Source organism: Vombatus ursinus, unplaced genomic scaffold, assembly GCF_900497805.2.
Source record: "Vombatus ursinus unplaced genomic scaffold, bare-nosed wombat genome assembly UNPS02014768.1, whole genome shotgun sequence".
NCBI lineage: Eukaryota > Metazoa > Chordata > Mammalia > Diprotodontia > Vombatidae > Vombatus > Vombatus ursinus.
The window spans coordinates 19,970,540-19,983,356 of record NW_020954546.1 but is presented as its reverse complement, the minus strand read 5'-3'; the positions used below and the strand labels follow the sequence as shown (position 1 = coordinate 19,983,356).

Sequence of the window (12,817 nt, the reverse complement as noted above, 5' to 3'; positions counted from 1 at the left end):
CCTGAAAAGGGGCCCTTGGGAGCTCTTCTCATCATTCTCCATCATGAACCCAGACTGCAGTCTCTCCGAGGTGCAGGTGGGAGGCGGCTGGCAGAGACAGGCAGGCAGGCCCTGAGCTGCTGGCTAGGGTGGTGATGTGGGCAGGAGACAAGCTCTGAGTTGGTCTGTGTGCCTGGGGGGGCGTGATGGGAGGACGCTTTGTACCCCAAAGACCCTCCCACCCCCCAGGAATCACTAGGCTCCAGCAGCAGCCCTCCAGACGACCATTAGCTTATGACAAATGACTTCAGCAGCTGACCCTCCAGGGAGACACAAAACGGGGAGCGAGACTCTGGCTGGTGCCTTTATTTCCAATGAAGGAGATGCCAGCCTAGGGTGGCTTTGAGGTCTGGTCAGGCCTGTTCACACCCAGGGTAGGAGACAGTGACAGGGACAAAAACAGGCCCCAGACAGACTTGGGGGTGGGGGGGACGGACAGAGGGGAGAGTCACGGATAGGTACTATGGCTGATCTTGAGCTCTGTGGATACTGGGAAACTGTACAAAAGACAATCTTTAAAAAAAAGCCCAAGTCAGCAAGCGTCCCAGCACCAGGCCGAGCCTGTGCTGGGGGTAAAGACACTGAGACGGTAACGGGCCGGGGCTCACCCCCAGTCAACCAGGTGCAGCCTGGGCTCCCCCTCCTCTGACCACCTGGGTTCTTCAGCAGCAAGGCCACACTGGGGGGGTCTAGAGCTGGGGCTCTGGCCTGGTAAGGGCAGTGGTTCTAGAGTGGCCAGGTGAGGTTCCAGAGCAGGGAAGGGCATTCTGAGTCAAAGGACTTAGGCAAATTCAGGCCGGGGTTTGGTCCCTAGGACACGGGGGAGTGGGTAAACTGGATGAAGGGGAGATCCCTAGCTGGGCCCACCTTCCTTCCTAAACCTCAGCACCCAAAGGCAATTTCCTAGGGCAGGGATGCTTTTTCTTGTCCTCTTTTTGGGTGCTTAGCACCCACTGCCTGCTTTTCTTTGAAGGGTTAGTCCCCATGGGAGCCCTTCTCTCTCACATTCCAGGGCCTTCTCTGGAAAAAATGGATTTCCTGAACCCAGGACCGCAGGTCTCTTCAGGGTCAATGGGTCCCTCTCTCTATGCCCCTCCTCCTTGAACTTGGGTCCCAATCACTACTGATGAGATCACAAATCAGTCATTATTCCACTCTGTCCTCAGTTTCTTCTGCTGTAAAAGGAGGGGGGTAGGCTAGATCTCTAAAATTCCTCCCCCATCGCTGCACGAGCAGGCAGGCAGAGGACAGGGCTGGGGCTCAGAGGAGAGGCCAGGGAGCGTCCAGGAGCCGGTGATGACTTCTGAGAGGCAGACAACATCACAGGACACACAACATGGGAGGCGGGAGACGAGAGCCTGGGAGGTGGACAGAAGTAGAAACCCAAGACAGAGGTGATCGGCTAACTTCTCTCTCCCTGTCTGCTCGGGATGGGATGCTCTCCATTTGGCTGGACCCACTCAGTCTGGGTGACCTGCCATGGGCGCTCCACTCTACCAAAGGGCCAGGCCAGGATGTGTGCAAATGGGATAGGCCCTGAGAGGTCACCTCGCCAGGGCTTCTTTTGCCTGCCCCCCTCCACCCTACAATGAGACCTAGGTAAGGCTGACTGCTGCTCAAAGAGGAAGCTTCCTGGTGAAGTCATGGGTCAGAAGACACCCGGGTGACATCCCTCTGTACAGTTTTCCATACAAGTAACCCCTACCCTCTCCCTCCATGTCATGTCTTACTGACTACTGAGGTCGCAGACACCTTCTCTATGAGGGGCATGCTCTGTGTCTCGGTGGCCGGATGGTTCACCCTAGAATCCACCTCGCTAGGCATACTGTCCTCGGATTCCTCTCCTCCTAGAGGCCCCTCACCCAGCTCCAGGATGGTGGGTAGGTGGCCCTGTTTGGGAGAGCGCTTTCGGAGACTGAGGAGGAAGGCCTGGGGCAGCGAGAAAATGTCCACGTTATTGCCCAAGTCAATCCATGTGACACGTGGGAACTTGCTGGGGTCTTTGAGGGTGTCAGTGAGGTCACGGAGCACGGCCTTTGTCAAGCGGTTGCCATTGAGGGCGAGGGTGGTGAGGTGGGGCAGGGAGCTGAGGATGGGCAGGAGTCGCAGGACCATGTCATCGGTGAGGTCAGCGAAACCCAGTTCGAGGATGTCCACCTGCTCCTCATAGCGCTGCAGGTAGGCGACCAGTCGCTCCAGGTCTCGGGACGTCAGCGAGATGCCCGACAAGTCCACCGTGTTGTCCGGAGGCGGGCCCAGCAAGACCGCTTTCAGGCTATGTGTAGGCAAGGAGAGACAGGAAGGTTAATAAAGGCACGGGCAGTGCTGTGGATGCTTGCTCTACTCCCACAGCCTAGAGGTAGCATGGGCACCTGGGAGGCCAGGCGTGACACCTTTGACTTCTTCTGAGTCTTTATTGACATTAAAATCTATAATCCTATGAAGTTTCAGATGAGTAGTCAACTTGCATTGATGGAAGGAGTTTCTATACTGGGAGTTCCCAATACCAATGAAATCATAGGACCGAACGGCACTCCCACTCAAAAAAGTGTTGTTATTATTTTAACTACTTGTGTATTACTCCCCTCCACTAAAGTATTTCTCTGATATCTTAACATAGCACAGAGCTGACTGGGCTGCAGGAGGCTTCTATAGGCAGAAGAGAAACCCTGGTGAATGCTCTCCACGCTGGGAAAGCTTCTTGCGTGGTCTCAGGAAAGACTGGATCTGCTCCTGAAGAGAGGCCTGTGCTGGGGGGTGGGGGGTGGAGAGAGAGGTCCCTCCCGAGGACCCTGGCCACTGAGGGACGAATGTTTCCAGCCCCAGACTCATGACCCCATTTACTAGACTGTAGGTATATAACAACAAGAAAGTGGCCCTTTTGCTTGACGGGGCTTTCATCCCCACTTTCCCAGTCCTTCCCACATTCTAAAGGTTGACGATGCTTCTCTGGTCTCCTCCTCAGACCTCCCAGAGCACTTTGCTGCTGTCTAATGCGATTCTTTTTTTTTTTTTTGTGGGATATCTTTTGGTTTTTACATCACCTTCATTTCTGAATATATCCTTCCCAACCCTCCCAAACAAGTCATCCCTTGTAAGAAAGATCAAAAAAGAAAGCAGGGGAAAACAGAGCAACCCCACAAAACCAACACAGACTCATCATGCAGGCCCGGTAATGTTCCCCATTCCTAAGTCCCGGCTTCTCCAGTGAAAGGAGAAGAGAGGATTCTCTTTCTCAGTTCTTCTCTGGGGCCAAGCTTGGTCATCTAGTGCATTTATTTCTCATTGCTGTGTATACTACCCTAGCTTGGGGCACAGCCCATACTACACTATGAGCTCCATGGGCACAGGGACCACATTTTATCCTAGGGAGGCTGCTGAGAGCCAAGGAAAAGTGCTTGGAGATCCGTAGAGGGTGCTGCCATGGCAAACCCATTGGAGGAGAGAGAGAACAGCACTAACCCTAGCTGGGTCCCCTTGGGTGGAGGTCAGGGTTGACATTGTGAAAGCCTTCTATGTCCTGGGCATCCTCCTGAGAGGCATGAGCTGTTAGGGGGTGGGAACTGGGATGGACAAGACTGGCCACTCTGGGCTGGCCTAAGAACCTAGGATTCATCTTCTCAGTCCTGAGCTCGCAGCCAGGGATGAGTGGGTGCTGTTGCTATAGTTGATTTCACCACTAGAGGGCATTTCAGCCACATCTTGGTCTACCACCCAGGATGGGCAGGCCAAGCTGGGCAGACAGATTCCCCCGCTCCTAAACTGCTGCCAGACAGAGCAAGAAGGCCTAGGAAGCCTTCTCTGATCACCCCTGCCCCCAGCCCTCAGTCCTCCTACGTCTAAACTGTCTACAATGCACATAGTCCACGCGCTGACCCTTAATTACAACTAGTCTTGTCTGGTTGTCTAACCCGTGTGAGTGTGTCTTTGTCTCCCCAGCAAGATGGGGAGCTTCTGGACTGAGGCTGTGTGGTCTTGGACAAATTAGTCACCCTCTCTGAACCTCAGCTTCCTCCTCGCCAAATGAGGATGTTGGCTTTTACAGTCTTTTTTCGGATCTGTGGGGAACTTTGCTGCTCTCTGAGGCTCAGTTTCCCTGAGATGCAATATGGTGTGCAGATGAGTGCTGGGTTTGGAGTCTAGAAGATTCGGGTTGAAATCTCAGTTCTGACACTGATTAGCTGTGTCAAATCACTCAGCCGCTGCCTGCCTCAGTTTCCTTATCTGTAAAATGAGAGAGCAGCTACCCCAATGGTTGTGAAACTCAAATGACATAATGCACACGAGGGGTTTGTGAATTTTAGTGTGCTGTGTACATGTTAGTGATTATTACGGTTGTTATTATAGCCCTTTCCAGACCCTTTGTGGGATTTTAAGTCTTAGTGATTCCCAGGAGAAGCAGCCCGGGAGGGCGAGCCTTCCTCACAGCCCCCAGGGGTCTAGCTGAGAGCCAGCGAGGTCATGGGAAGCCGAGGCCTCAGTGTCCACTTCCTAGCCTTAGGAGAGCCCAGACAGGGGCCTCTAGACTCTCTCCTGAAAGTTCAGGAAAAGCAATCTGCCACCCATCTCTACCCTCACCCTTCCAGAGAAGGTCCTGCCCCCTTTTAGGCTGCTCTAGTGGAAAGGGCATCATATTCCAACAGTCATGATAAGAACAGCACCAGCCCTTCCCCCATTGAAATGACCTTGTATCCACTTCGTCTACACAGAGTGTCCCAAAAGTCTGTGAAGTTTTAAGTTTTAACAGCTTAAAGGCCCTGCCCAGAATACAGCAGGTGGTTACTAAATGCTTGTTACAGAATGACCGATCACTCACACTTGTAAAGCATTTGATGGTTTATAATAATAGCTGACAATTCACAAAGCAAAATTCTCGGCAGGTATTACCTCATTTGGTTGGCAATCCTTTGAGCTGGGTAATGTCACTTCCCATTTTACAGGTGAAGAAACTGAGGTTAAGTGACTTGTCCAAAGTTGTACGGCTAAATATGGAAATATGGTTTGCCTGACCTCACATGTATAATCAGTATCATATTGCTTGCTTTCTCAAGGGGTGGGGGAGGAAGGGAGAGAATTTGAACTCCAAATTTTAAAAAATTAATGTTAATTTTTAAAAAATGTAATTGGGAATATTTAACAAAACAAATAGAAATATATTTTTAAAAAACACACCAAGTTGTAGAGCTAGTTAAGCATCAGAAGCTGAGATTGGGCCCCTATCTATGAGACTCCAAGTGCAGGGAAGAAGGAGTGGGGAGAGGTCCACACGAGCCCATGGTCATTCTCTCTCGGGCCTCCGCTCCCAAGAAGCTATTTGACTTAGGAAGATGGTCGTGGCATTGAGGACCCCAACATGCATTCATTCATTCACCAAACATTTATTAAATACCTATTTTACAGACACCCCTCCCCTGCCCACTCTCAGCCCCAGCTTCTTCTCCGGTAAGGGGAGATAAGCCAGGCACAGAACTACAATCCATGCTAAGAAGGGCACAAAGTGCTAAGAGATCAGAGAAGACAAAGGTCACTTCCAGCTCCGAGGAGGTGGCCTTGAAGGCTGGGCAGACTTCAACAGGTCCCAATGGCATCAGCAAAGGCATTGATGGGTCAGAGGATTCAGGACGTGGGTTCTGAGGACAGTAAATGGTCTACTGGATCCTGGCTCCTGAAAAGGACCTCAGAGACCATCCAGGCCAACCCCTTGTTTTACAGAGGAGGAAACTGAGGCCCACAGAGGGGAAGGGACCTAGGATCCTAGCTTTAGAGCTAGAAGGGTCCTCAAAGGCCATCTAGGCAAACCCCTTTATTTTACAGAGGAGGAAACTGAGGCCCAAAATGGTCAATGGCAATGATTTGCCCAAGGTTATAAAAGGTAGTAAATAGAAGAGGCAGGATTTGAACCCAGGTCCTCCAACTCCAGATATAGTTGTTTTTCCAGTGTTCCACATCAACTTGGCCAGAGGATAGTGTGTGTGTATGTGTGTGTGTGTGTGTGTTTCAGGGGATGGGAGCAAGAGGCCATCGGGATTAGAGGTAAAGATGGAAAGGGAGGGAAGGGGTCATATGCTCAACGCCAGGGATCTGAATTTTGCCGAGGAGGTGATGGGAGGCATTGAAAGGTTTTGAGCAGAGGAGAGGTGCACTAATATCTATAGACAAGGACGATGAATCTGGTGGTGGAGATGAAGGGGAGAAATCATGGAAGTCAAGTAGAAAGCAGAGACAGGTGAGGGCCTATCCCAGCAGGGAATGGCCTCAGGATGTGTTCTGGGGACAGCAAATGCCCCATGACTCAGATAGAAGGCTGACCCAAGTCACAGATTTACAGCTAAAAAGCTCACCTCAGAGGTGTCCCAGATTGGGAGCTGGGAGCTGGGAGCTGGGAGCTCCAGGCTCTGGTCCCAGCTCCACCACTAACCAGCTGGGTGACCCAGTAAATCACTTCCCTCTTCTATAAAGTGGGAGTGTTGAGTTATGTGATCCCTGAGATTCTCCGGTTCTAGGGCCAATCTCGGAGCTTCGGGTCACCGTGAGGGGAATGTCTCCACATCTGGGGGGGGGGGGGTTGGGGGGGTAGGAGGAATGTATTTCTCGGTTCCACCCACCCCAAGGGATAAAACCAACATCTGGCCAGGAAAGACGGGGGCGACAGAATGACCCAGGAGGGGCCCCTCTCCAGAGTCCCTGCAGGCCTGCATCCCCTCTCCTCCCAAACCTCTCAGGATGCCTCCTGACTAGCTCCTCACTCTCCTTGTCTCTTCCTTTTTTGTCACCTGGATCCCAAAATAAGTTCTCGGCCCTTCCCCTCCATCACCCAGCCACACGTCCCTGCTGAGTGAGTCATCGGGAGGAAACGGGTGCTGGAGGAAGAAGCAGCTGCTTTTCTCGGGGCCGAGGGGGTTTCTTGAGCTCTGGAAGCCGCTGCCCGCTCGTGTACCACCCAGGGCAACCCTCCCACCTTTCTTAGGATTGCCCTCGCCGCTTTTACCCTGCTCTGCTCTGGGGGGAAAGGGCCGCCTGCCTGCCTGAGCCACCTGGACATCAGCTCTCCTCCCTCTCTCTGCTTTAACTGTCTCCATCTCCTCTTCCTCCATTCGTTCCTCAGCCCCTTGGCATCTTGGTGCTAACGGCTTTTCTCAAGGTTACTAACCAGGCCCTCGATAGCTAAGTCCAAAAGCTTTTTCTCGGTCGGAATCCTCCTTGACCTCACTGTGGCTGTTGACCCAATGGACCAAGCTCTCCTGCTGACCAGGATTCTCTTGGGCCCCACCATCATGCTTTCTCTTAGTTTTCCTCCTCCCTATCCTCTTCTGCCAGACCAGGACAGGTCTCAGGTCAGAGGAGGCATTGGAATTAAGTTTTAAAGAAATATAGGGAATGTACTGTTAGGTGACACAGTAGATAGAGTGTGGGACCTGGAGTCAGGAAGACCTGAATACAATTCTTGCCTCTTGCTAGCAGTGTGACCCTGGCCAAGCCACTTAATCTCTCTCAGCCTCAGATTCCACGTCTGTAAAATGGGGGTTAAAAATAGCACCTATCTCCCAGGGTTCAAAAGAGGTAATTTTATAAAGCGCTTTTTAAACCTTAAAGCACCATGTAAATGCTATTATTATTATTATTAATAGTAGTAGTAGTGGTGATGGTGGTGGTGGTAGTTGTAATGGTAGTGGTGGTGGGGGTGGTAGTAGTTGCAGTGGTGGTGGTAGTGGTGGTAGTGGTAGTAGCAGAGGTGGTGGTGGTAGTAGCAGTAGCAATAGTAGTAGTGTCAACGATAGTAGTAGTACTAGCACTAGTAGAGGTAAGGAGAAAATTCATTACAGTCATGGAGGGGTACTGCCTCTATAAAGGCATGGAGGTGGTAGATGACATGGAGTTTGAAGAACAACAAGGTCAGTCTGGCCAGGCTGAAGAGTGACTAAAGGGACGTAACAGACAATGAGGTTGGAGAGCCAGATTAGAACAAGGTTGTGAAGGCCTTTAAATGACAAACAGAGGAACTGCTGTTGGGTCCTAGAGGTAGCTGGCAGCCCGTGACGTTACTGAGCAGGGCCAGATCTGGGCTTTAGGAATAGTCCATCTACTTCCACAAAGAGTAGGGCTCAGGGCTGTTTGGTGAGTGGACCTCAGCCTCCTTTGCCCTTCTCTGATGTGTAGTGACCTGGGCCTGGCCCTTGACCAATGGGAGCCTCTCCCCTAGAACAAGAAGGGAGCAGGGCCTGGAGCAGGTGACCTCGTGGGGTCTGTGGCTCTCCTGCCAGCCCAGCAGTAGGGGCAGAATGGACACATGGGATAGGAGACACAGATCCCAGATGTTGAGAAAGGTCACTGACTAACCTAGTTGTGCATGGCCTGTCCTAGAAGTCAAGTGGGAGAAGGCTTCTGAGTGGCCAGAGAGCTTGTGGGGGCCCCTTGGGGGGGGGGGGGGGGGGAGCAAGAGGGACCCACAGAACCCCCCAGGTCCTAGAAGGGACCTTGTAAACCCCGAAGCCCAAGTCCCTCCTTTGACATAGAAGTCCCCTGGCCAAGGTTAGCAATCAGCATCAGAGCCTGAAAAGGGAGGGGTTCTTTTTTGGGGCGGGGGTGAGGGAGGGTGTTTGACAGGAGGAAATCAGAGGATAGGCATCCAAATCACCCAATAAGCATTTACTGTGCTAGATGCTGGCAATACAAACATAGAAATGAAACAGACCCTGTCCTCAAGCAAATCACCTTCTATCAGAGTAAACACCATGTACTCATGTAAATAAACAAATAAATACAAGGAAATGTGGGGTAGGGCGGCACTAGCAGCTGGTGGGAAGGGAGGCCTCATGGAGGAGGAGGCCTTTTGGCTGAACTCTGAGGTTAGCTAAGAGTTAAGGGGCAGGGGTGAGGAGGGGGTGCATTCCAGCCATTGCAAAAGCCTGGAGACTGGAGATGGGACGTCCCATGCATGAAACTAGCAACAAGGCTGGCACACACACACACATACCCCCTTGCTGACAGGACTGGTTTTAAGTCACCATATGCATTCTGATCTGGACACTCAAATATATAATCAAACACACACCAGCTCCCTGTCTCCTCTCCGCCTGGGGGTTTTCTGCCTCTCACACATGCATACGCACTCACACACATGTGCCCAGCTTAGCTCTAGGCACGAAAACCCAGGTTTACATCACAGAAAAGCTGGGGAATGATAACTTCACAAAACAATTTCTTTGCTTTACAAAAGGTCAGATCAGCCGCATGACCAGCTAAGACCGTGTGCCCGGGGCCAGGCTGAGGAGGGGTGGCAGGGCTGGTGAATGGAGACCAGGCAGGGAGCCGTCTGATTTGTGTGTGGCTGTGTGACCCTGGGTTAGTCACTGTCCCACTCAGTACTCTAGAATCAGAATTTCTTACACCAATGAAATCCTAGGTCCAGGCTCTATCCCTGGCCCTCTATCCCTGGCATTCCCTTCAATGTCCAGCTCTTGTTTTCTGGCCCATATAAGGTGTGTTTCACAGATAGATGACATATTCATGACTCTGAAGGAATCCCTCCTTCTCTCCCCCGAAGTGCAAAGCAAGACCCCTTCCCATACAACTCAAAGCTGCACTGGGACACACAGATCTCATGCTATCGACAGTGCCTCTCTGGCCCCCTCCCCTCTTCTGCCCAGCTCCTCCATCCCCAGTCTTCTAAATCCTGCCTGTCTCTCAGTCTCTGTCTCTATCTTTGTCTCTGTCTCTCACTACCAGCCTGGGGGCTAACAAAGGCAGCCCTCCCATGGGCCAGGCGCTCCCTTCTTAGTCCTGTTCTGCCCTCACAGAACAGTCTGGCCAGAGAATCAGAGCCTTCCCCCACCTCCAGCTCCAAGAAGAATCCCTTCCGCCCCCTCCCCCTCTCTCCCAAGCACAACCATCGGCTGATCGATAGGAAGGATTTTGAAATAAAAATCCGTCTTCCTGTGGCTCTGACTGGTCATCCGCTCTCCAGAAGAGGACGACAAAGCGGAGGGAGCGGTGGAGCCTGGGCCTGGCTTTGGGTGGGGGGAGGGAGCAGAAGCTGGTGGGAGCATGAGAAACTAGAATTCTGCACAGACCACCCCCAGCCCTGCACCCACAGGACTCGCTGGCTCCTGGCTCCTGGCTCCTGGCTCCTGGGATGAGGCTCCCCCTTCCCTTCTCCCCTTACTGATGAGAGGGCAGAGACTGGTTTGACTCTAGTCTCTTCTGTAAAGTGAGGGGTTTGCATTAGGCGACCCAGACCATGCCCAAGGGAACCAGGGGTTAGAATTTTGGTTGTGGAGTCAGGAAGGCCTGGGTTCAAATCTTGCCTCAGTGACTTTGAAACCCTATCTCTGACAGCTATTATGTGAATTTGGTCATCGCTCCATCTCTCTGGCCTCAGTTTCCTCACCTGTAAAATGGGGGTGTTAGACCAGATAACCTCTCTAAATCTAAGACACTCTGATTCTCCCCTCCCCCCTCTAGCTTCCCAAACCACTCACCCTCAAAGACCAGTCAGTGGACAGCAGGGAGTCAGCGGCAGGTCAAGGGAGGATGTGGGCCCATGCTTCTGGGAATCCAGCCAGCTTCATGGAATCCAAGAACCAGAGCGTGTGAGGGCTGACCCCTTTATCTGAGGCCCAGAGCCTGGCCCAGGAGTGCACCAGCTAGTAAGTGGCATTGCCTTAGACTTCCTAATGCCCACCCCAGTGTTCTCTCTACTCCACGTGGCATCTCGTATGAAACAAAAAGGACGCGCTTCTGGTGGGCATCCTCGGAGCCCACCATGGTGCCTCTCACACCCACAGAGAGACTTGTCAAATGGAACTGAATGAGACTTTTGCCTATGGGATCACAGGTCTTAGAGCTAGAAGGGCCCTCAGAGGCCATCTGGTGCAACCCGTTCATTTTACAGATGGGGAAACCGAGGCTTAGAGAAAGGGGCATAACTGTCAGCAGTGGGATTTGGGCTCAGCTCTCTTCTGATTTCCTGCTCCAGAGCTCCGTTACTAGTTGGGAATGAATGAATGAAGAGAAGGTCTCGTGATCTTTACATTCCTTACAACTCATTACTGGACTTATGTTTTAAGAAGAGAAAAGAGAAAGACTCAAGTCGGCCCTTCCTTTCAGAAGCTTTGCGGGAGCCCTGCCATCCTTGTTTTGAATAGCCTTCAGCAAGCAGGAGCAGAGCAGTGCACAGCCCCCATCCTCTCTCGTTTGACCCCCTTGCGGCTGAGGGGCACCGTTGTTGAGGCAGCTGGCCAAGGTGGGGGCCTGGGGTCCGGGGCCTCCAACCAGCTGAGCTAAGCAGCCAGCACATGAGGTAGTTATTAGTGCCATGGGGACCCCTCCCCCTCCTCCCCCACTATTCCTGACGCCTGGAAGCCTGGTGTGTGAGCCACATGCTTTGACGCCGCTGGGCTCGGGTTCCAGGGAGGAAGGTCTGCTTTGAAGTCTGTTTCCCAGAGCTGGCTTGGGCCCTCTTTCCCTCCTCACTAGGGGAGCCCCTCCCACGCCTTGTCTCAGGCAGAGGGGGCCAAGAGTCTCCTCTGATGGGAGAAGGGCTTGGGGGGGAGGTACAATTCACAAATCTGAAGAAAAAGGGGTTAGGAGCTCAGCTGGACAGGTGGGTGCTTTCTGGGTCTGGGTGTGTGTATGGGGTGGGGGGGGCTCCTTTTGTCCCTAGGGGACGGGGTGGGACCTCCCATACGGCCAGAAGCTCCCTGAGAACAGGTTCATACTTTCCCCATCTTCCTGGAAGTTTTCCAGGACAGAATCTCTGCCTCCTGCACACTCTTTTCCAAACTTCATCCTGCCCTGGAGGACCCTCCCTGCCCAACCCAGGGCCCAGGGCCCAGGAAACCATGGGTCACAATGGAGTTTACAAGAGAGAGACATGTTTCTAAACTATTTTCCTGAGCAGAAATCAAATGAGTTTTCAAAACTGCATCTAGAGACCTCGAGGAAACCCTGGCCTTGGGCCCTTGAAGTTCCTGGGCTGCAGAGGGAGGGGGAGGGCACTGGGGGGGCACTTCTGCCCTTGAAAGCCCCTGGTTAATCAGACTGCAGCCCCACCAGCTCTCCTTCCCACCTCCTTGGATTCTGCCCTCATCCATCTACTGTCCCCAACCCCTCCCCCTGCTTTTCTGGCTCTACCCCCACCCTTCTCCCTGCCCTGGTACTTCTCCCTCTCCTTCCCCTCCTTCCAGTCCCAACCCTGCTGGCCCAAGAAGGCCATGTGGCAAGTGCAGCAGATTTTCCAAATGCTTCTGCCAAATTAGGGGAAATTGTTTTTGAAGCCATTCAGGGTTTATGGGTCTGGCTGGATCAACTGCACGCTCCAAGAAACTTTAGACCTTCCCTCAGAAAAGTTAGATTTTTGCCAAACATCACACATCATTCACACATGAGCACATGTCCCCCGCCCAAACACACAACAGACCCCCAAAATGCTGCCTCTAACCAGACTGCCTCAGCTGCCAAGCAAACACTCCCTGCCCATCCCCAACCTCCGCTGCCCCGTAACCAGGGCCTTAAGCAGGAAAGATCGAGCTCTGACATGAAAAGCAGTGGGCACAGGGGACAGAGGGCTGCATTTAGAGTCAGGAGGACCTGGATTCGAATCCCATTTCTGTCATTCATTGGTAGTGTGACCCTGCTTGAGATATTTAACCTCTCTGGGCCTGGACCATTTTGCCTGTGATTCCCTCGAGCTCAAGCCTTTCAGGCTGGGATGGAGACAGAGCTGGGATCTCACCAAGAGCCATTTACTCCTCCACACAGAGAGGGGATGATCACTGTC

The 12,817-nt window shown here is 52.5% G+C and overlaps 1 protein-coding gene across 1 annotated transcript in view; it reads right to left on the bottom strand.

Moving 5' to 3' along the window:
- Positions 1–330: 330 nt before the first annotated feature.
- Positions 331–12,817, bottom strand: part of LRRC75A (leucine rich repeat containing 75A) — a 118,280-nt gene continuing 105,793 nt past the window's right edge. Inside the window, exon 4 of the mRNA XM_027861454.1 lies at positions 331–2,314. Coding sequence (XP_027717255.1) covers positions 1,759–2,314 — 556 coding nt within the window. The 3' untranslated portion in view covers positions 331–1,758. The remainder of the gene's footprint in view (positions 2,315–12,817) is intronic.